Genomic DNA, 19993 nt, shown 5'->3' with positions numbered 1-19993 from the left:
AAAGGACTTTCACCTGCGTTTTAGCCCAGTTTTAACAAAGACGTTTCCTACCAAATACTTTGCATGCTTTTTTTCTCACTTTTGTAGTCATTTTAAGCCAAACCTAAAAAAAATAAAGTAGTTTTGTTGAGATTTGTTTTGTTGAGATTTGTAATGTTCACCGCGTTTCAAACTGCGACAGTAATCTGGGAGGAAATATGTTATCCTTAAAACGTAATTGTGGGTATAGCAGTTTTGGGAAATTACTGGATTCGTCAATTATGCATGAATGCAACATTAAAGCCCCAATTAAATAAATGTGGTGACGTCTTCATTGTATTTCTTGTATTTCTCTTTATCCATGAAATAAATGGATGATGGGAGGAATTAACAGAGGGTCTAATGACCGCTTGTTTAGTGTGTCACAGTCAATCCAATGAGCCAGCGGCACATTACCAGGCCCCGGGCCGACATAGAACAGGGCCATAATTAATGTCATAAATCACACCTGTGTGGGAAAATATTTTCTGTTGACAACAAAATATCAACTCTTTTAGCTTTGTGAGCATAATTTTATGAAAATCCTCACTTGATAATGAATTTAAGTTCATGTTTCTTGTTCATTGAAATCATCAATGCTCAGGAAAAATAATGTATTATACATTTCAGTGTTTACATTGGACTCTCATTCCAAAGAAAAAAGTAAATCCCTGTACAAACTTTTCTGTATTTATCTATATTTTCATAATAGTCAATGTTTCGGGAACAAGGACCGTTCTCAATATGTATCTACATAAATTATCCTCTCAGTCATAAACATTGTTTAAAAGAGGGCTGTGTGAGCAAGCAGCTGAGGGGGCTAAAGCCCTGTGTGTTCCCTGTTGTGCTTTATGTCAACATCTGATCAAAGCAGCGTGCACACACACAAACACACACACACAAACACACGCACACACTAGGAAAAACACAGGCATAACAAATGCACACAGATGAATGCATTACGTTGCTTTAGTTGCTTTAGTACCCTCAGGATACTGAGTAAACCCGCTTCGTGATGGTCCCCTGATCGTTACAAATTATCACACTGCATCAGGAGAAAATCCTGAATAAACCTTTTACCAGGCTTCTCCTCACTAATACATTAGCGGGCTTCTTATCCTTGAGGCAAATGGGTTTATATTGGTCTACAAAGCTCATAATATAGACTTTTGTGATGTGATTGGCAGCATTGGAGCAAGTAAAAGTGTTTTCGTTGTTATGAATAGGAAGAAATACACAGTCACAAATGGGAATTTCACTATTGAGGACATTATGCAACTCATAACTCAGTAATTGGTTTTCAATCTTCTAACACACATGGCATTTTTATACAGTGCATTACTGAAATGTTCATTCATGAATAGTGTATTTCCTTAATTGCATCATGAAATGTAATCACATATTATTATAATTCAGTAACAACGTTTCTTTCATAAACATCATATGCTATTTTTACAAAAATTATGTCATAGCCTAGCAGAAAAAGCAGGTGTGTTAATTAGATTGATTATGTCTGCTTTACATTGAGGCAGTTCTAGTGCTGGTTTTGTGAATGATGGCTGACTGGGACACTTCAGTTGAGCCCTCATCATTGTTTTATTTTCCATCTGTTCATTTCCTTCAATGGTAAGTAACAATGGCTTGTTTAAAGACATGGGCTAGAGATGCTTTTACCAACGTTTTAATAAATGCAAATGAACCATTCAAAGTTATTACAGTATGATTTATCAGACTGATTTTGAAATAGCTGCAGTTCATTATGACATTATTATCCTTAATATCACCACGAACGTCAAACCAAACTCAGATAACAGCAGTGTGACACATTTCAATCGGCTCTTCTGACTATTGCACTGTTCATTTCATTATTTGTCCACATAGGCTCCACATTGACACGTGACAAAACAAAGCAGAACGTAAACAAATAAATAGTGACGCCTCATCAAAATATATAAGTATTATCTGCGAGTGCATTATTGTTGGAAAAAATATAACGTTTTTTCAATTACTTCTGCTTGGTGTGAAGTTAAGTTGTCGGGGATTGGTGTACGTCAGAGTTTAAAAGTATATCGATAGCCCCAGCCTGAAAAGCGAAACTCGAGGTGTTTTGATACTTGCGACTTGCCGTAGTTCAGGAATCCGGAAGCAGTGCTGCTGTCATCTAACTAACCAAACAAACATGTAAGTAACATTTTGACAATAAAGACTTTACGTGCCAGTTTTGACAGTACTTACTGTGACGTGTGTAAAATTTCCGCTACTTTTTATTTCTTTTAACAGTCAAATAGTATTTTAAAACGTTCAGCAGCGAGTTAGCCAACGAGGTAACGAAAAGTCAGTCGGGAAGCTATGCAAGTTAGCAAACTCCCCGATTGCAGTGCCACATAGTCACAAGATGACCGCAGGGCCTCAGTCACTGCGTCATTTGGTCATATGATGTTAAACATTGTTATTAGTTTACCTCCACTATTTTGCTGTTTGTCGTTGTGTTAACCATAATATCATTATCATATAGCTTATTTTAGCCATTCTATCTAAAATATCAAGCCATTTTAGAAGGTCAGGAATATGTACACTGACGACAGAACAACACTTAATCTAACAGTAGCCTTAATTAATGTGTGATTAGTGTATACCAATTCGTCTGGACATGAGTAGCTATGAGGTGTAACATGTATTAGTTTGATGAGCCCGACATTTGAAATCAAAGCTACTTACTAACTTTAGTAACACTTTTTAAAATTTCACAGGGGCTGATTTTGGACGTCATTAAGAGGCGTAGTCCTCCATATGCAAGTCGAGAGAAGGTGACTGGAAGAACTTTCCTGTATTTGTTGAAGCTTTTTTTTACATCAGCCATGGCTCTGGAGGAAGAGGAGCTGACCGTCAATGAGCCCAAAGAGGTGGACATATGTACACCTGTGTGCTGCCTGGGTTACCTGTCCGGCATTAACCTCGTTGTGGCGCTATGCGTTGGCATGTACGTTCGCTGGGACGTGACGAGTGAACCGACGATTCTGGTCATCTTCATCCTCGGCCTCGTCGTCCTGGGGATCGCCAGCATCCTCCATTACTACTTTTCCATGAAGAACGCGAGTCTCAGCTTGTTCCATTTGTGGGTCGGCTTCCTGCTCGGCCTCGTCTGCTTCCTCAACAGCTCCAGCTTGACTTCCAATGTCATCGAACTGGTCGCCAACTATCTCCTGTTGGCCAGCGCAATAATTAAAACGATGTGGGCTTTAAGTGAGCGAATATTCAGCTCCATCCGCCACAAACCCACCTTGCTCACATCAGCTGAGCTACTCGAGCTCCTGGGATTTGGCGTTGCCAGCATGTGCATGCTTCTTAACAAGTCGGCGGCCATTATGGGTTTGGTGGTGGCCCTGGGGGCTCTCATTGTGGACCTGAGGATGAAATCCCTCCTGGCTTTGCCTAACCTGGCCAGTTTTGCCTTGGTCACCTCTCTCGTGTTTTTCCAGGCCTTAGGCATTACAGCCAACCCTTATGCCCTAGGCTGCTACCTGGGCAGGCTGCTGTGTGAGCCTGTGTTGGATGTGTACTTCAGCGCTCTGGGGCCGAGCGAGCGCTGGATGCCAGTGCTCTCCCTGGGGAGTGTGTGGAGGAGGCTGTCCCTGCTGCCGCTGAGTCTGATTGAGCTGGCCTTCTTTGTCCTGGCTGCTTTAAAGGTATACTCGGCACTTTTGCACACATTGACATGTCCATTATGCGAGTTACAATTTGTAACCCTTCATGCCACAGTATGTATGAATGACGATGCACCGTTTTGTATTACTTTGAAATCCGAAGTCCGTTTGTCCCTTTTCTCTTGCCTTTGCACAGCTCGGCCACTTGGAGCTCTGGTATCTGGTGATTCCAGGCTTCTGTCTGTTTGCCGTTTTCTGGATCATCTGCCACGTCATCTTGCTGTTGACCATATGGGGCTTCCACACCAAGTTGAGTGATTGTCAGAAGGCTTGGCAGGCTCAGCGATCCATAAGCCGGAGTCTCAACCAAGTCATGGCCTCCAAAGGCATCCGACACTTCTGCCTCATTTCAGAACGCCTGGTGTTCTTTAGTATCCTGTCAACGGTCACACTGGGAGCCGTTTCCTGGCAGGTAGGAGACGCAAGAGAATACTACTATTTTAACTCGTATCAGAAATATTATCGTCATAAGAAACCGTTATAGGAAAGTTTGCAAAGCGTCTATAGATATAAATAAAGAAGAATGTCTTTCCTTTAATGTCCTACTGTGATTTTTATAGATGCATCCTTCTACTCATGTTATGTAGTCACATTGCAAAGAAATCTCTTGGGTGTATTTAGTAAGTCAGAATCTTATTTCTTTCCTAGAAAACCTCAGATCACGGCGAGGGTCCCGTTGGCTCCCTCTTACAGCTATAGCACTTTTAGTTTCATTAAAAGATCTCTATAAATGTATGATTTACCCCATGTTATAAACTATGAGGAGAGATGATAGTGGCACTGTGAGGTTAGTGGTTGCTCCCCAAGCAGAGGCACTTCAGCTCTCATGCAGAACCAATTTAATTAGCACTTTAATATCCCTATCTACTTGAATAAAGAGCTGCAATAACTTATTTAGCCTTATTAGACGTTTACCTTGTCAGTCTCATGGGTCCTAATTTGAAATCTGCACGTTGTTGATGTCAGTTGCGATTTTGCCTGAGTAAGTAGGCTGCCTGCACTTGTGTATTGTTTAGCTCTTATGTGTTATTTTGTAATGTTTTACAGCTTTTTTTTTTTTAACCTTTGCTGTTTGAATACATTAATATTTATATGGCCAACCACTTAAATCCATGTTACGCTCACACACACAACGACGACTCAGCAATACCTACAGGCCTTGAAGGCCTTGAAGCTAGCAATAGTTGGAGAGATGGTCATATATGCTATTCTAATACATATATATTTACTAATATTATCATCTGATATTGTATGTATTATATGTGCCTTTCAAAAGTCTGTGGAAATGCACCTCAAAGTGGAGCTTGACTGAAAAGCTGAACACTGCCTTTCTGCAATTGTATAGAAATGACTTGTTGGTGCGTTGCTGTTCAGTGCGGCGCTCCTCGTGAGCGTCCCTCTCCTCCTACAAACCAATTCTCAATCTGTGAGAACAACTACTCGTTTGCGTTTTACTTTAAATTCCTCCTTTACTACTGTATTGTACTTTCAATACTATATTCAGTCGTTGGAGAATCGTATTTAGCATTTTTTGCCGTAAACAACTTCAGAAAAGTGAGTATTACCCATTTTTTCCGGGCTATATATTATGCAAACCCAAGTGTGGTTCCACTTCGCCATGCAGGTATTGATCGTCATTCTTGGATTCATTGCCATGCTCTGAAATCGGAGTAGCTTTTTGAGGATGCCCTATTGCATCGCATACCAACACAGTGACTCGAGGACGTGATCGCCCTGAGTATTTGAGTGTGTGTGTGTGTGTGCAATTTTGTACGAGGCAAGTTGAGTTTCACGCTACATGACTGAAAGCGCAGGCTCGCACACTACATTAATTATTCTGTTTTGGATGTATGTTTAGTCCGCTGTCACACGCCGCATCTCGCCTTCACTTATTTCGGTCCCGTCATGTTCTGTCCTGCCGTAATAACACTGTCGGCCCCATATTGTATAACCGTCACACAGTGTCACCACCAATTGGCTGCGTGTGTTTGCTCTGGTGCCCGCTGTCAGTGATGAGTGAAAGTGACTCTGATTCTTTTGCTTCTTGCAGTCCTCCAACGGCCTCTTCCTCTGTGCTCTGCTCGTGGTGCTGCCTTTGGAGTCGCTCGCCCACGGCTTCTTCCACGAGCTCGGCAGCTGCCTGGGGGGAACCTGCGTTGGCTACGCCCTGATCATACCTACTGCTTACTGCAGGTACCGGAAGAGAGAAGTGATGCGTTCATGTAGGGATGCATGCAGGACTTCCGCAGACACACTTGCGCAATACAGTTTATATTTCCAGGAGCGGCAAGCAACCGCGTGGATTTCAAGTGAGTGGTCGGCAAACGAATGATCAGAGCGCGGACGGCTTAAGCACACTGCCGTGATTTAAGAATGGGAGGCGAGGGGAAGAGCGTGGCATGTGATGGGACGGTGGGCTGCCTGAACACTGAACAGCTTCTTTTTTCTTTTTTTTCGCACACCAATTTCTCATGCTAAGTGACTCCTTAAATTGTCTTGTTTTGTCACAGTATAACCCACAGATTATTAAATGTACAATCATAACAAAACTGAGAAAAGCAGGGATGTTCTGTTAATCTAGAAACGGCTGAATAATCACAAATTTTTTTTGAGTCTTTGTTAAATGCCATCCAATGTCTCTGTTATTCAGTAAAGGCAAGAATCGATCATTTCTTTTCTCTTTAGTCTAGAATGTTCTAAAACCTAGAAGTACACTTCCGTTCAAAAGTTTGGGGTCATCCAGACAATTTCGTGTCTTCCATGAAAACTCACTTTTATTTATCAAATTAATTGAATAGAAAATAGTCAAGACATTGACAAGGTTAGAAATAATGATTAATATTTGAAGTATTAATTTTGTTCTTCAAACTTCAAGCTCAAAGGAAGGCCAGTTGTATAGCTTATATCACCAGCATAACTGTTTTCAGCTGTGCTAGCATAATTGCACAAGGGTTTTCTAATCAGATATTAGTCTTCTAAGGCGATTAGCAAACACAATGTACCATTAGAACACTGGAGTGATAGTTGATGGAAATGGGCCTCTATACACCTGGAGATATTTCATTAGAAACAAGACGTTTCCACCTAGAATAGTCATTTACCACATTAACAATGTAGAGTGTATTTTTGATTATTTTTATTGAAAAAACAGTGCTTTTCTTTGAAAAATAAAGACATTTCTAAGTGACCCCAAACTTTTGAACGGTAGTGTATACAGTTTATTATTACATAAGGCAAAGGAACGATGTATTATCACAAGAGAAAATGCTCAACAAATTACTCCAATGATTTTTATATTTATCCAAATAAGATTCTGACCATAAACTACACAATCGATTTATTGTTTCAGTCCTACTCTCAATTGACTGAATGTTCCAGATGACCGGACTCATCGTTGGTTCAGGTCTCCATCACGAGTACATGTAGCGGACTAACCGCAACACAAATGGACTCCGCGGCAACGGAAAGCACCTCCTTTACACGTAAACACTTGCCCCCATGTCGAAGCCTTTTCTTGGCGCGGGTAAATATGATCGTTCATTCCAACTCCCTCCTCGGTTAACGCAAAACCAACTAGATAAATAGGCCAATAACTTAAAATAAACATGCTGCTAATGTTTGGGCCCTTCAGGGACGGACCGCTGCTCCCTCCGCAGCGTACCAAGTTGTTCAGCGGGAGCAGTTAGCCAGTAGCTGCTGCCTCCCGCTGCCCTTCCAGTTGGTGTTTTATTTCTTTATTTTTCTTCTTCAATAGCCTGCATAGTTTTGATGATGCCGACGCATCTCTTCCTCCAGAGCAGCGAGAGCTAGCCATAAGTTATACATGAGTGTTTCCATCCAGCCTTTGGAGGTTTTATATATATATATATATATGTGTGTGTGTATATATATATGTGTATATGACTACTCTGTGGATATTGAACCTTTTAGCTGATGGTTAGCCAGCGGTGCCAGCCGTGATGTTTAATTCTCCAGGTGGTTTTGGATGCAGGCCCATGTCCTCTTGGCGCTGGAGCCGCTCTGTATGCAGGGTCCATTGGGAGGACTGTGAGCCTGATGAGACTGCAGCGGTGAATAATGGGCTGTTTGATGGCTGCAGATCATGTTTTCACAATGACAAGAGACCTATAGGGAGATTGGAGAGATGAGGAGGAGGAAAAAAAAGTGGGTGGTGCTCGGAGAGAGCTGTGGAGAAAAGGACGAGATGAGAGTGTGTAACGGAGAACAATGGGGTTTGAATTGTCGGTGATCCGGTGAGCTCGGCATGCAAAGGTTGCGGCGTGACCATGTGACACCCAGCAAGGAAGGAAAGGAGTGTCTGCATTTCCATAAAGACAATCTCCCACCTGTTGTTCTCGAGGTGAAGGTGAAGGTGATAACGGGGCCACAGAGCATAATGCGATGGCAGAGTTATGCAGATGTCTGCGAGTGAGGAATGGCTTCGCCATCCGCTCGGCCGTGAATAACAAGTCTATTGATGGGAGGAGAATGTACGGCTGCGCCGAGGAGACGCCGGCCTTGACTTTGTGCGTGGGTGCCCCCTCGGGTCTTGTCCACTTGATATTATCAGTCACACACACTTTTATCCAAATCACTTTCCCCTCAACCGTCTTTAACGGTACGGCTTTATATTTCTCAACTCTCCTCTGCACAACGCTTCCCTTTTTTCTTTGCCATTTTCTTACGTACCTTTTCATGCTTAAATTGCTTTACTTCCCTGAGGCTAATGTCATTTCCTACAGCGGTGATCCACCACTTCTCTCTCCCCCCCCCCCCCCCCCATCTCCTCTCATCCGTCTCCTCTCCCCGCTGATGCCGACTGCTACTCCTCCGCTCTCTGTCTCCTCTCCTCGGTGTGTCACACTATAAACTTCTCACTCACTCATTCTCTGCTTGCTTTTGAGAAGCCACCTAACTTAGGTTTCTCGGAGAAGAGATATTTTATTTTTTTAAAGATTTAGAATCTGATTTTCTCACCTCTCTCTTCCATCCAGCGCCGATGGCCAGCCCACCCTCCTGCCCCCTGAGCAGGTCCAACAGATGAACCTGCGCTCAACGGGGATGCTGAACAACGTGCAGCGCCTCTTCTCCCACCACATGATCCAGACGTTCGGCTGCGACTACTCCACCAGCGGCGTCACGCTGGAGGCCGTGCAGACGAAGCTGCGCAGCTTCCTGGAGCTTCGTACTGATGACGGGCCCCGCCACGACACCTATTTGATTTTCTACAGCGGGCATTCACTCAAAGGCACCGGCGCTTGGGCTCTGGCTGGTAAGAGCCCCACTTTATTTATTTTCTGCTTTTACTTTGGCTTCTTTGAAAATTAAGTCTCTTCTCTTATTCGTCCACATATTTCATGACCCTTCTACTCAATGCGCTTTACAATAAAGTGCATTAAGCAACAAGTAAAATGAGATTAGAAGGAATAATATATGAGAATATCTACCTTCCAAAGTACATTGATAAACCATTCTACATTTCCAGCACCAGAAGAGTTGACCTTTTATTCCAGAGATTGATTGTAGCGTGTCCAGTTTAAAAGAATGGAAATTATGATTTGGTTAAGATGTATAATCGCATGCCGAGTCAGGTGCACCATCCACACATAGTACATAGATGGCCACAGGGTTTTTCCTGCATAGAGAAAATTTGGGCGGGCGCCTAAACCGTTTTCCCGAACGCCTATGACAAATCCCGAGTGCCTAAAGCAAAAAAAAGTCTGCGATGGGGGGAAAAAAAAAACTGTGTTCATCACGTGCATCTCAGCGACTATGTTCTCAATAGTATGTTTCAAGTAGGCTACAGCCGCCCCCTCGCCCTGTTTGGATCAATAGTAATCGAGTTGATAAGCGTGTCTTCTTGTCTGATCAATACGCAACTGTGAGGTGCACGAATGGACAGAGCGATACAGACCGTGTGGCGAGCAGCGCGCAAAACATTTTTTTGGGAGCACCGAAGACCCATTTTGACACAGGAAAAAAACCCTGGGCCAGTTCTGCAACACTGACAGTCCTGTTGGGCCTCTCTGCAAAGCCCAAAGCCACTGCCCCAAAATCCTCATAATGACTATAAACGACGAACACGTCTATTGTTGGTACTTGCAGCTCGTGGAAGACGACGGTGATGTGCACGAGCATTGAGCGCGCAGGTCGGTAGCCGGGCACGCTGGTCGAATCCTTCGACGGCCACATCCAACCACATTTGTATCTTTTAGTTTGTTTTGTCTGAGCATTTGATTTGATTTGCTGTTGAGAGAATTTCAGCAACATAAAAAAAGATGAGCACAGTGACTTTCCCATAGAGCAAGAATGTTTTATTTTGGCATTTGCCGTTGCATTTCTTTCTTTGAAAGCATGCCTGCAGGATACGAAAAGCATCCGTTGCTGAGATGATTCAGGTGAAAACTGTTTGTCAACATGAAGATCCAATTGTCACAATGACGAGTGGGTTGGATATCACTGTTACCTCTCAGATTTAAGACTTTACAACAACAATTGAACTCAAAAGATGCATTTTCTGCGACGCCGTTGTCACACGGGCATCCGGTTGATCTCGTATTCTCTCTGCAGACTCTATTTTCATTACAGTCCGATTGCCATTCTTTTCATTTCCCCTCTGTTAATCAGAGCCCCAATATGCAGAGTTAACCCAAAAGTGTTGAGAATTGCTGTGAAGGACAGAAGTTTGGTTCCAGTAGAGAATATTCTGTGACGGGTTGAGACGCTGCTGTGACACCCCCTCAACAGAAAACAGAATCCCAGCAGGTCAACACCGTGTCAGCCTCTGTTCAGAGATTACTCGCCGCATCCTCTCTGCGTGTTGCTGCAAACAAGGGGGACACACTCCCCATTGAAAGGATAATCACTTCTCTCCGTCACCATCCTGACTGAGTGAACCTTTTCAGTCGAGAAAATGTGATTGTTTTGGCAGAAATCCGACTTAAGAAAAGTTGCTATCAACACGATTATAAAAACTTTGTGCGTGAGTGTTGTTCAGTCCTAGCGTGGAAGAACTAGTTTGGTTTTACTCTGTTTATCGCGGTGAATTCATACCTGCAAATTGCTTTCCTCATGCAATGGAAGTGTCTCTAAATTAGCTTGTTTTTTTTTAGAGATGTGGTGATCTAAATCAGCCGTGGGTGGAGTTGCTCTGTGGCCAACGGGCGACATTTTTCTTCTTAGCTCCTATTTACTCGCCTTGCACTTTACGACAGGAAATGATGATATTGAGGTAACCGAAATAATGATTCGGTGCGTCTGTTGGCGAGGCACCACACGGCCCTCCTATTTGGAGTCTGCCATCTGGAAAACGGCATCTTCGTAGAATTTGATGACAGCAGTCAGACAGGCCGTCCCTCAAGTGGATGTTGACAGGTCTGAGCCCTGCGAAGCCACAATGTCCATCAACAGCCGTGAGTCCTGTCAAAATGTCCTTGAACGCAACACTGGTTCAATAACCACCGCTGATAATCTCTATGGGCAAGTTTGGTGAAAGTAGTTTCAGCTCGGTTAAACCCCCCCAAAAAATGCCAAATGTACTTCGAGAAGACCTTTTTTAAATATTGCAATCACAAAATTGAACAATGGTTTATTATTCTTTTCCCATTTCTCCGTCTAACTATCGCACCTCCTCTCCTGCAGGAGGCGAGAGCCTCCCCCTGGCCCAGCTGCTGGAGTTGTGGAAGGAGAAGAACGCGGGCCACTTCTCCCGGCTCATCCTCGTCCTGGACACTGAAAACTCCCTCCCCTGGGTGAAGGAGATCCGCAGGATGGAGGGCAGCTATGTCGCCGTGCAGGGGGCGGAGCTGTCGGTCAAGGTGGACCCAGAATCTGGAGACGCCCCCCTCCTCGGGGACTTCACTTCCGAATGGGTGGAGTTCAACTGCAGCCCGGACAGCGACACCCAGTGGTCGGAAAAGGGAAGGACCGTGGTGGCCGCGTACGGCGTGTCCAAGCGCTGGAGCGACTACACGCTCCACCTGCCCACTGGCAGTGACGTGGCCAAGCATTGGAAGACCCACTTTCCCAATGTTACATATCCCATGGTGCACCTCTCCAACTGGTGCTGTGGCCTCAACCTGTTCTGGCTGTGTAGCGTGTGCCTGCGCTGCTTCCGGAGGTGTAAGCTGGCTTGGTTCCCACCGTCTGTACTGGACACCGGGCAGGGCATTAAACTGGTGCAATCTTAGATAACGCCACATGTTGATGTGTACATTCTGATGCTGATAGTTAAAAAAAAAAAATTTTATAAACCGCTGGGTACGAGGTGTTTTATAGACTGAACAAATTATACTTGTATACCTGTAATGCACAAACAGGCATTGGGTTTAGCCTCGTGAGCACAACGTGGCTGTCGGTCAGAAAGGTTATTCAACAACTACCAAATCATTTTTGCATTATGCTTAATTGCTAGGATGCAGAGACATTGTGCTGTTATTATATTATAGGCTCAATATTGTACAGCCCAAAATGAGGGGATGAAAACAAATGCAGAAATCATTTATTCTATGCTTTGGGAAATCACATTAATGGCGATTTAACTATATTTAGTATGTAGCTGTGGTTTATTAACATATGAGCTAAACGACCAAATGTTGTGTAAATATATTATATTTTAGGGCTGAGTGATATGTTCTTGAATACTATTTTTCTATTACTGCAAAACAATTGGAAAGGTTTCCGGTTCTCTTTTTTTACAAAGTTTTTTCCAATTTTTATTTTGCAATATCTGTGTCTCAAAGTGCCTCCAATATAGATTTCGATCTTTAATATGATTGCCTTTATTTTTTTTACATGTAAATGTGCATGTATAGTTCATATATTTGAACTGGATAGCCTTAAACTCTGAGTGTGGGGGGGGGGCAGACCAACAATGGCTGCCGTGGGGCTGACCTCAGTGACCCTCTGGTTACGGGGCGGTTTCCCCAAGCAGACCACCCGACACGCTTGCTGTAGGATTTTATTTGTTCCCCCTCATCATTTTCAAACCTTCCAGATATGCATTTATTCCTGAACTGAAGCAAGATGGTTGCTTCCCCTGGAGGCCGTGTATTATCTCCCCACATTGTCCCTGTACTGCGCCTCAAACTGTTAATTCACACAAATGAATTCCACTTGGAGTCGTTTGCGCTGCACAAACACGGCACATTCCGCTTTTCTAGCTGTCGTCCTTGGCACGCTTTTGAAAAAGTGACACGTCATGATTCAAGAAGCTCTCGATGCTTTTTATTGGCTCACCGACCTTTACGAACTCCCATTGACGATCCTTTGTAATCGACTTTATTTGCGGCCTTTCTCCTACACCGCCTTACGATCCGGAGTGGATCGCTGCCGTAATGGTGTCAAGTGTCACTTTCCACATGTTAAATCTCTCTTTCCCCCCCCCCCCCCCCCCCCCGTGTGCTTCACCTGAGTTATGCCCGACGATGTCAAAATGAAACTGGAATAATAAACGGATTCAACTTTGCCGCCCGATTTAGTCGTGTGAGAAATGTAGGGGGCGGAAAGCAATACATGTGGGTTTAATTACATGGAAGTAATGGAAGAGCAAATCAATGAAAGACAAAGTAAGACATGGCGGTAGACAATCAGCCCGGCTCATTTAACACGGCTGGCTTTACACACACTCAGCAAATATAGACTCGGCTTCTGTGGAAATGCGAGCGTCGCCTGGCAAATATTCGGCGTAGCCTGCGAGCTGTGGGTTAAAGCTAAAGTCAGGGATTCATGTACAGGACTGTCTCAGAAAATTAGAATATTGTGATGAAGTTCTTTATTTTCTGTAATGCAATTAAAAAAACAAAAATGTCATGCATTCTGGATTCATTACAAATCAACTGAAATATTGCAAGCCTTTTATTCTTTTAATATTGCTGATTATGGCTTACAGCTTAAGAAAACTCAAATATCCTATCTCTAAATATTAGAATATCATGAAAAAGTATACTAGTAGGGTATTAAACAAATCACTTGAATTGTCTAATTAACTCGAAACACATGCAAGGGTTTCCTGAGCCTTGACAAACACTCAGCTGTTATAAATCTTTTTTTTACTTGGTCTGAGGAAATATTAAAATTTTATGAGATAGGATTTTAGAGTTTTCTTAAACTGTAAGCCATAATCAGCAATATTAAAAGAATAAAAGGCTTGCAATATTTCAGTTGATTTGTAATGAATCCAGAATGCATGACATTTTTGTTTTTTAAAATTGCATTACAGAAAATAAAGAACTTTATCACAATATTCTAATTTTCTGAGACAGTCCTGTATATGGAGGGGAAATTAGATTACGGGCCGGATTCATCTCCTAAACTGGATTAGGTAATAAAAGAGCCTCTGAGGCCTGTGAGGTTGTGCTGAGCCACACACACACACACACATTTACTACGACACATGCACACACCAATTCCCTTCTGCTTTTTCTCTTTTTAGTGTTTCACTCCAGCTGAGTCTCATGTCCGGGGGTGATTACAGCCCGGAATGTTGATAACCCATTGGAGCTGGAGCAGCAAATACATCGTGTTTAATTGTTATATACGGCGTGTGCAGAGAAGACTTGATTTGAGAAGAGCTGTTTAGCTTTCTGTGCTTTTTAAAGCTACAGAAAGCATCCACCTAAAGCTAAATGTAGGACCATATATGGGCGTGGATGCTGAGCGAACAGAAGGAGCAGTGCGATGAGAGGTTACAGATCGCTGTTCCAACGTGTGTGTCCCGCTTTCCAGGAGCGGCCCGCTCGCCGAGGCTCACAGTGGGTCGACTTTGAAATGTCAACGCCATTATCTCAAATTACTGGGGCTGAGGATGCGTCCAGCGGCCGTTCGACCGTGCGACGCTCGCCCGTGTGCAGACTATCACGTTTTGGAAGAGGCTGCCAGAATCTGCCGGCTCTCGGGCTTCTTTTTCGACATCTCACTTTCTCTGAAACCCAGATGGTAATTTCATATATCAGATCCAACCCTGTATCACAAAAATTACGTAATTGTTGTGATACAGGGTTGATCAGATCATTAGCAGGAGTCCTGTCACAATATCAGGCACAATTATCTTAGCTAAGGCTAGGAGTAAGAAAAGAATGTTTGAAAAAAATATTTATTTCTCTTTTGGTGAATTAATTACACAAGAGAGTCTGTAACCATGTTATTTAAAATGATTTAAGAGCCGCAGAAGTTGTAACACCCATCACAAATCTCTCGTCAAGTTACACTGAAATGTAGAGATTTTCAAATTATATGAGATATGAAGAGATTATGCATGGTACAAGGACAGAAGTTACTCTGGGCAAGGGTTTATGAGCTGATGCAGAGGTGGTGGGGTGGGTATTATATTATTATACATAAACGCCAATAACGTCGGTCTAGATGAATTCACGGGCCATGACATCTTCTCACATAACACGAGGCGTGAATTGGGCCTTCTCCAGGTGTGTCGTCGGTATGGATTGCTAATTTTGATCTCGTACTCAATCAAACTGAACTGCTCTGGATATTGTCTCTTGTAAGCAGCCAAATACACTTAGTATAAGCCAGATGATGCCGATACGCTTGATTTAATCAAAAGTGTAAATTGGAGGCTAACGAGACTGTCAGCACTGTGGGATCGGAGGGTCGGTAATTAGCTCGGTTGTCACAGTCTGGTTGGGGCGGGACGGGGCCGCTGGAACAGATGAGTTCCCTTTCCTGATCCCACAGACGGGACCACAGACGCATTTCTCTCGGCAGGCGGAGGATTGTTGAACGTCACCTGGCTGGGAGTTGGATTTGGATGGTGGAGATTTGTTTTCAGCGCTGTTAACAGGTGAAATACTTGAATTTGACGTATTTTTGTTGTTGTTTATTTCCTCTTGATTACAAGGGATGCTTTGGGAAATACACCTGTTGCTTGAGTTATATGATAATATCTCACCTATACACATGCATATCAGGGAATATGAAGCTGGAGTCCGTAGCAGGAGAAGTTACATCAACGTCCGTCTCGATGGATACAGGTGGACCGAGGTGGACTGGACCGGCGGTGTTCGGCGGTGTTCGGCGGTCCTTGTGAAACCCTTCACTGAGCAGGACGTGAAATCCAGCCGAGCTCTCGGAGCCGTCTCTCTCTCTTGGAATCCTCTCTCCAGCTAATGCGCCGCTGATGAATGACTCACCGAAGCCTGCTCCTCCGATCTCCAGCCTGTCTGGCTGCCAGTAAGTGGGTTATGGAGCCGCACCGGGGGGTCTCTCCTCAACCGTGACATGACAACGCACTCAGGCGCTGACTGGAGACATACCTGCGTACCGCCTGTAACGAGCAGTCGGCGTGGCGCAGGCATCGAGAGAGGGTGGGTTGAAGGGGGATTAAGGGACGACCGCTTGTGTTCACTTCTGTGCTCCTTGTCTTGTCCTCTAGTGTGTGTGTGTGTATGTGTGTGTGTGTGTGTTAACGTTTACCTTTATATCCATTCAGTGCAAAAGACATTCAGAGTTTATACCGTGACCTTTCCCCAGAGACCGAGAGCTTGAAAAGGAGATTCGAGTGGAATTTGTACTTTGAATAATAAGAGAATCCTTTTGTGGAAAGAGACTAGGCCAAATCCAGATTATGCACAACTCTGGCCATGGCTTCATTATTAGTGTCCCCAACCTTCTGCTTGTGTGGTTGTGTGTGAGTGTAAGCAACGCCCTTTTTTGTGTGCGTGCGTGTGTGTGTGTGTCTGTCAGCAGAGCCACGGGAGGTCCAGCAGTAGCTCGTTTGATTGCAGCATCACAGCTGGATGACGATGTTATCCAGCCACGCTCCCCCCCCCCTTCAAAAAAAAGAACAGAAGAAATTCTAATTCTGAGAAATGAAAAGCGAAGATGACCTGATAAATGGGGGATGGGAGGAGTGGGAAGGGGGGGTACTTAGCTTTCACCATACGGACAAAACATGGGAGAGGATTGTTAAAAAAAACAATAGGATAAAAGAAAGAGTCCGATACAGAGAAGAGGACGGATGGCTACAGAGAGATGGAGGGGGGGGGCAGCCAGGTGTGCTCATGGCTGTGAATCAGAATGAAGCAGCGGAGGGGGAAGAAGTACACCTGTCCTTTAATGATCAAACACACTTGCACACACAGTTTCACTCGAGGACTCTGGCACACTCACGCCATTAGAGATATATATGAGATGCTGCTAGTCTACACACCGACGGGGTTGCCGGGGTTTTAATGTGCGATTTAAAGGCAGACTGAGGCCCTCGCTTCGATTAACCGCCACGGTCTGATCCTCGTGCCGTTGGGCAATTGGGCAACGACATGGAACAGCCTCATTCAGATGACTGGATGTCCCCGTAGGGAGGAACCAGAGAGGCAGGGAGGCACTGTGGGGACCATGAGATGTTGCGTCCATAGGTGTTCGCACAAAACAAGAGAAAAGAAGAATTGATGAAGGGTAAAAAATAAAAAAAGGTGAGAAAATACTCTCATATAGAGGCAAGCAGACTCTCCCATTGAGGACTGCCGTCACCCATTGTTGAGTGCAGTGTAAGAAGGAACATTACAGACTCGTAGAAAGTGAGGAATAGAGGAATCAAGACAAAGAGACGGGTCGGGTGACGTGTTTGAGGCGATGAAGTAGAACCTGTTGCCATATTTTAATTCCAGCTGTTCCATCGGGATAAAAAAAGCTTTCACTCATTTGTCGCCAGCTGCACTTGAGTGTGTGCCATGTTCTGAATCCGTCTTCGAGCGATGAAAGGATGTCTTATATCCTGATCTTCAGGATCTTTATTAATATGTAATGTGATCTTCATTTGCATGACAGACAATATGACATTAAACAGGTAAGTGTACGCTTGGGTGTCAGGGTGACCCAGACACAAAAATGGGAGTCACATATAATCCACCGTGTCAATGTGACATGTTTGCCAAACAGATCGTGTGTGATTTTAACAGCCGGAAGAAATCGGCATTTTTTTCTTCTCTCTTTAGTTTTGGACAATTTTTTATGATTACTTTTGCAGATGTGGAAAAAAAAGGCGTGCAAAGACTTTTGGGACTCAAGTAATGCCACTTAAGACAATTCATGTTTTAAAATAAAATAAATCTGTGGTTGTGGAGTGCAGAGAAGTGAGCGTCCCAGACAGGTGTACCACGTCGCTTACCTCTCGGATAACACCCCCCCAAGCTCCTATTGAAATGCTGCTGATTGGTTGCATTGTGGGTAATGGAGCCACTACGTTTTGACAAGGAAGATAAATGCATGGTATAGAAAGATGATCTCTCCTGTTCATGGTAAGTCTGAATTATAATTTTGTTATCAACAGACATAGATATAATTTAACTCTCTGCCAAAAAAAAGCTAATTAGCATATGTTTCCAAATTGGTGCCAGGTGGAAGATATGGACAGAATCATGTTCCTGAATAAGAATTGAAAAGCATCTTGAATAACAGCCTGTTTTGAATAAAAATCAATAAGCATGTCCTGCATCTCGCAAGTAAAACGAACCGAAGTACACGTGCATTAATCGTCCCACCGATCATCACGAGGGCATCGGGCCGGTCTCATCATCCGAAGGCCTCGCTGCTTTTGTTGTACGGAATGTGCGAAAACAAATGAAGTTTGTCCGAACACTGAGGGTGATTAAAAGCTCTGAAGCAGCAGAGCTTTAACGATGCCTTCAAGGACACCGCCGTGTCCAAACCGACGCGAGAACCCTTTATTTATTTTTTGTAAGAAAAAAAAAAGTTCTCGATTGGTCGTTTTCACGCCTCGTCTTCCTTGACCGTTAATCCGCTTGCCAGTCGTCCTCTCCTCACTGCCCCAGAACTGCTAAGCTGCCGTTTCAGGCTGAGCTGTTTTAACACCTGGCCGTCGATCATACGCGGTTTAATAACCCCCGTGTGGAACGGAGGACCATTAGAAATCATGACTTGGTGCATATTCAATAAAACTGACTGAAACAGCAAATGGAAATGGCTACCCTGCGATGCGTATTCATCTGTGCACCGATAATGGATAAAAGAATGACCTTCAGGTGTCATCTTTTCTCATTTGCGAGCAAAAGAAAACATATCGGAGGTACAGTGTGAGGTTATCAGTGCTGTTTCATATACTTTAGTCCGCAGCTGCATATTAGAGACGGGTAAAGAAGCTATAAATAATTAAAGCGTGTGCGAGTGCTATATGCAGTCTAGCTTTGACATGTGTAATGCCGTGTATTACTCCGAGGAAGTCATCTCTCATGCATTCCTCTGCTTCCTTAATGCCATATGCTCCACGGCGATGCAAAGACTGGGCGTCTTTAATTAAACATGACAGAGTTAGATAGACCACCGGTTGAGCTGATCGGATAATTTCTTGGCTTCGTGCACCGCGGAATAGAAAACAAAGAGTTACAGGTCACGGGGGGAAACGAATGTCTCTGAGCGGTTGTCGTTTCCTGAATGTACAGTAGCCTGTATTTCTTTTTAATGTGCAGTGCGGGAGGCTGGGCCTGAAAAGAAAAATGACATTATAGTCGACCTCACATGACACTAATCCAGAGTTTATGTTTCTAATATTCTCGCAATTTTTTCCCGCACGCCCCTCAGCGTGTCACGGGAAGGCGGACATTTGTTACCAACGGGCCCGCCTCTAATATCCACTGAGGTACAATTGGGAGAAGACGGATGAAAGCACGGCCCTGACCGCCGCATGTTTCCTATATTTACTCATCAATGATGTTTACCAGCAGCTGAGAGATTGAAGGGACTGACGTGTGTTACCCGGGGGGGGGGGGTCCTTTGTATTCCTGGCTGACCACTGCAAGAGGGTGGGGGGGGGGGGGAGCGTTGTATTGATTGCCTCAGGACAGGGAAGAGGATCTGGAGTCACGCGGCGGCGTCGAAAAAAGACACGGCTGTGGTCGCCATCTCTGTGGAATGAGTCTCTACATTGCGGGAGATTACTCAAATGAATTGTATTGTTCCAGGGCGATTTTAAACACATGCACAACGCTCCTATACACATCACTCGGGTGACCCGTGTGCAGATTTATTGGCTTGTGCTTGTACGGAGAATTAACTGACTGAATAACTTAAGCTCTCGACGTGCTAATTAAAGCAGCGTGCACTCACAGCGACGGTGCATGTCGAGGCTGTAATTAATTTCTGAATGGACGCTTTTTGGACACGAGGATGTTCTGAGGACTACCAATGTCAAAACACCCTGTGTCGTTTGGCCAAAGGCTGCCTTCTAGAAAGTGATTAATTCATGTTGAGCGGAACACAGATTAATTCGTCGTCCGGCCAATACCTCTGCAGGTTTCGGG

The 19993-nt window shown here is 44.1% G+C and overlaps 1 protein-coding gene across 1 annotated transcript; it reads left to right on the top strand.

Annotated features, from left to right (window-relative positions):
- Nucleotides 1-1957: 1957 nt before the first annotated feature.
- On the top strand, nucleotides 1958-12491 carry tmem168a (transmembrane protein 168a). Its single transcript, XM_056425219.1, has 6 exons — nucleotides 1958-2199; nucleotides 2769-3704; nucleotides 3859-4134; nucleotides 5773-5915; nucleotides 8717-8994; nucleotides 11364-12491. The coding sequence occupies exons 2-6, from the start codon at nucleotides 2877-2879 to the stop codon at nucleotides 11909-11911; spliced, it is 2073 nt and encodes a 690-aa protein (XP_056281194.1). The 5' UTR covers nucleotides 1958-2199; nucleotides 2769-2876; the 3' UTR covers nucleotides 11912-12491.
- Nucleotides 12492-19993: the final 7502 nt, after the last annotated feature.

Source organism: Pseudoliparis swirei, chromosome 10 (genome assembly GCF_029220125.1).
Source record: "Pseudoliparis swirei isolate HS2019 ecotype Mariana Trench chromosome 10, NWPU_hadal_v1, whole genome shotgun sequence".
NCBI classification, from domain to species: Eukaryota; Metazoa; Chordata; class Actinopteri; order Perciformes; family Liparidae; genus Pseudoliparis; species Pseudoliparis swirei.
Note: the sequence above shows the minus strand (reverse complement) of the source record. Positions and strands in the feature narration are given on the sequence as shown.

Coding starts and splice junctions, on each gene's coding strand:
- tmem168a (XM_056425219.1), top strand. CDS start 2,877: ATGGCTCTGGAGGAAGAGGAGCTGACCGTCAATGAGCCCAAAGAGGTG. Junction 3,705..3,858: donor TTGTCCTGGCTGCTTTAAAG/GTATACTCGGCA, acceptor GCCTTTGCACAG/CTCGGCCACTTGGAGCTCTG. Junction 4,135..5,772: donor TGGGAGCCGTTTCCTGGCAG/GTAGGAGACGCA, acceptor TGCTTCTTGCAG/TCCTCCAACGGCCTCTTCCT.